The 2000-nt window shown below is 40.0% G+C and overlaps 1 protein-coding gene across 1 annotated transcript in view; it reads left to right on the top strand.

Moving 5' to 3' along the window:
- The window catches only part of Blm (Bloom syndrome RecQ like helicase), a 74751-nt gene that overhangs the window by 62111 nt on the left and 10640 nt on the right, over positions 1 to 2000 (top strand). Inside the window, exon 17 of the mRNA XM_023712348.1 lies at positions 1482 to 1681. Within this exon, the coding sequence (XP_023568116.1) occupies positions 1482 to 1681 (200 nt within the window). The remainder of the gene's footprint in view (positions 1 to 1481; positions 1682 to 2000) is intronic.

The raw sequence follows: 2000 nt of genomic DNA, 5'->3' as shown, positions 1-2000 counted from the left end.
AAAAAAAAAAAAAAAAAAGCTATGATAAATGGCATAATGCTATGCCTTTTAAACAAACCTTTGGCAATATCTCTGATTATTCCTTTCATATAGATTCCTAGATCAGTTTTTCTCACACATTCATCAGTTTCTCCTGAGCACGTACGAGTGTTTAAGAAAGCTGTTTCTGTTCACCCCGCCTTCATTACCCTCTGCAGAGGATGGTTCCACACACCCGCACCCACACTGACCAGAGCAGCAGCCCTGATGCTGTGGTGTTCAGGAATGCAGATCGTGCAGGAAGCAAATGCTCTGTAATTCAGCGTAGCTGAGCAAAGGCCATCTGAAATTTGTAATAATGTAATTATTTGGAACTCTTTAAGGTTAAGGCTTTCCAAAGTAACTGTTAATTCCGATTGTTATCAAATGTCACAGGCTTTTTAAAGTAGATTGTTATAGTGAAATTGTGCTCCAGGTGGAGACATTAGTAGCTACAATGCTGGGATGGGAGGCAAAGCAGTGGGTGCTGCCAGCTGGCTTCAGAAAGAGGTTGTGTCCGCCTTCCTGTCCTCACCTCCCACCCTGAGCACCTGGGCAGGCATTGCTCTTTGAGGTGGGAGTTTGCATGGGCTTCTTCAGGGAGGAGGACAAAAAAGTACACTTGAACACTTGGATCATAAACCGGAAATAGTTTTAATGACCAGGCCCAAAAATTATCCTTATAAAGCTGACTGTCAGAGCTGGTATTGTAGCTCCTTAGTAGAGCACTTGTTTCACTTGTACAAGCCCCTGGGTTCTGTCTCTAGCACTTCAAAAAATTCAGCTGATTGTAAAAATTTTGTGACTGCATTGGTAATGTATGATTACGCTAATACAGCCCAGTAATATGAAGCGATTGCCATTTATATCAACTTCAGAGCAAAGAAATCAAAAATTTCTGTAAATGGCAATAGTTTCATATTTTCAAAGATAAACTTAATTTTGTTGTGGTTTTTGGTCAAGTGTATGTTACAAAAAGATGAGGAGGGGGTCTCCATATAGTTCAGTGGTAGAAAACTTGCCTAGCATCTCCAGCAACAAAAATACAAAGGAAGAAAGAGAACAAACAACTGAGGCTGGGGTGTGTAGCTCCATGATAAAGTGGGGGCTAAGCTTGCACAAGGCCCTGATTTGGAAGAAAAAGTACATACGACCACAGAAATTACAGAACTCTGCTCACATCTTCTCATTGTACAGAAATGAGTATTTGAAAGTCTAGGGGCTGAAGAGATGGCTCAGTAGAATAAGTGTTTGCCTAGCAAGAGCATAAGTTCAATCCCTGGTTCCACCAAAAAAAAAAAAAAGAGAGAGAGAGAGAGCATCTGAAAGTCTATTTGTGCTGTGGGTTTTCCTATGGAATAGATGATATATTCTTATTGTCCAAATATTCCCATAAGTGACTCTTGCATATGAGAGTGATGATGTCCCTGGTTTTACTCACCTAACCTTTTGTTCCTTCCCAGGGAGTAAGAGTGCAAAAGTTCAGTCAGGTATATTTGGAAAGGGATCTACTTATTCACGACATAATGCCGAAAGACTTTTTAAAAAGCTAATACTTGACAAGATTTTGGATGAAGACTTGTATATCAATGCCAACGACCAACCAATTGCCTATATAATGCTGGGAACTAAAGCCCAAGCAGTACTAAATGGGCATTTAAAGGTATGGTATTTTAAATGTTTATTGTATCTTATTGTCTCACAGTTGGTAAACTAAAATATATTACTACAAAGTACAAAGCTTACAGATACTGAATTTATATAGACATACACTCCTGTAAGAACATACTCTACTGGACATGGTGGCGCATGCCTATAATCCCAGCACTCACACTCAATTTGAGACAGGAGGCTCTCTGAGCACTTGAGACCAGCCTGGGGGCTACAAAAGTGAACACAAAGCCAGTCCAAACTGCGTAGTGAGATCCCGTCTTCAAAAAAATTGAAACCATGTAGTGTAGCATCTGACTAAAATTTAATGG

This window comes from Octodon degus, unplaced genomic scaffold (assembly GCF_000260255.1).
Source record: "Octodon degus isolate 3935 unplaced genomic scaffold, OctDeg1.0 scaffold00002, whole genome shotgun sequence".
Taxonomy (NCBI): Eukaryota; Metazoa; Chordata; class Mammalia; order Rodentia; family Octodontidae; genus Octodon; species Octodon degus.
This window is presented reverse-complemented; position numbering and strand designations above follow the sequence as displayed.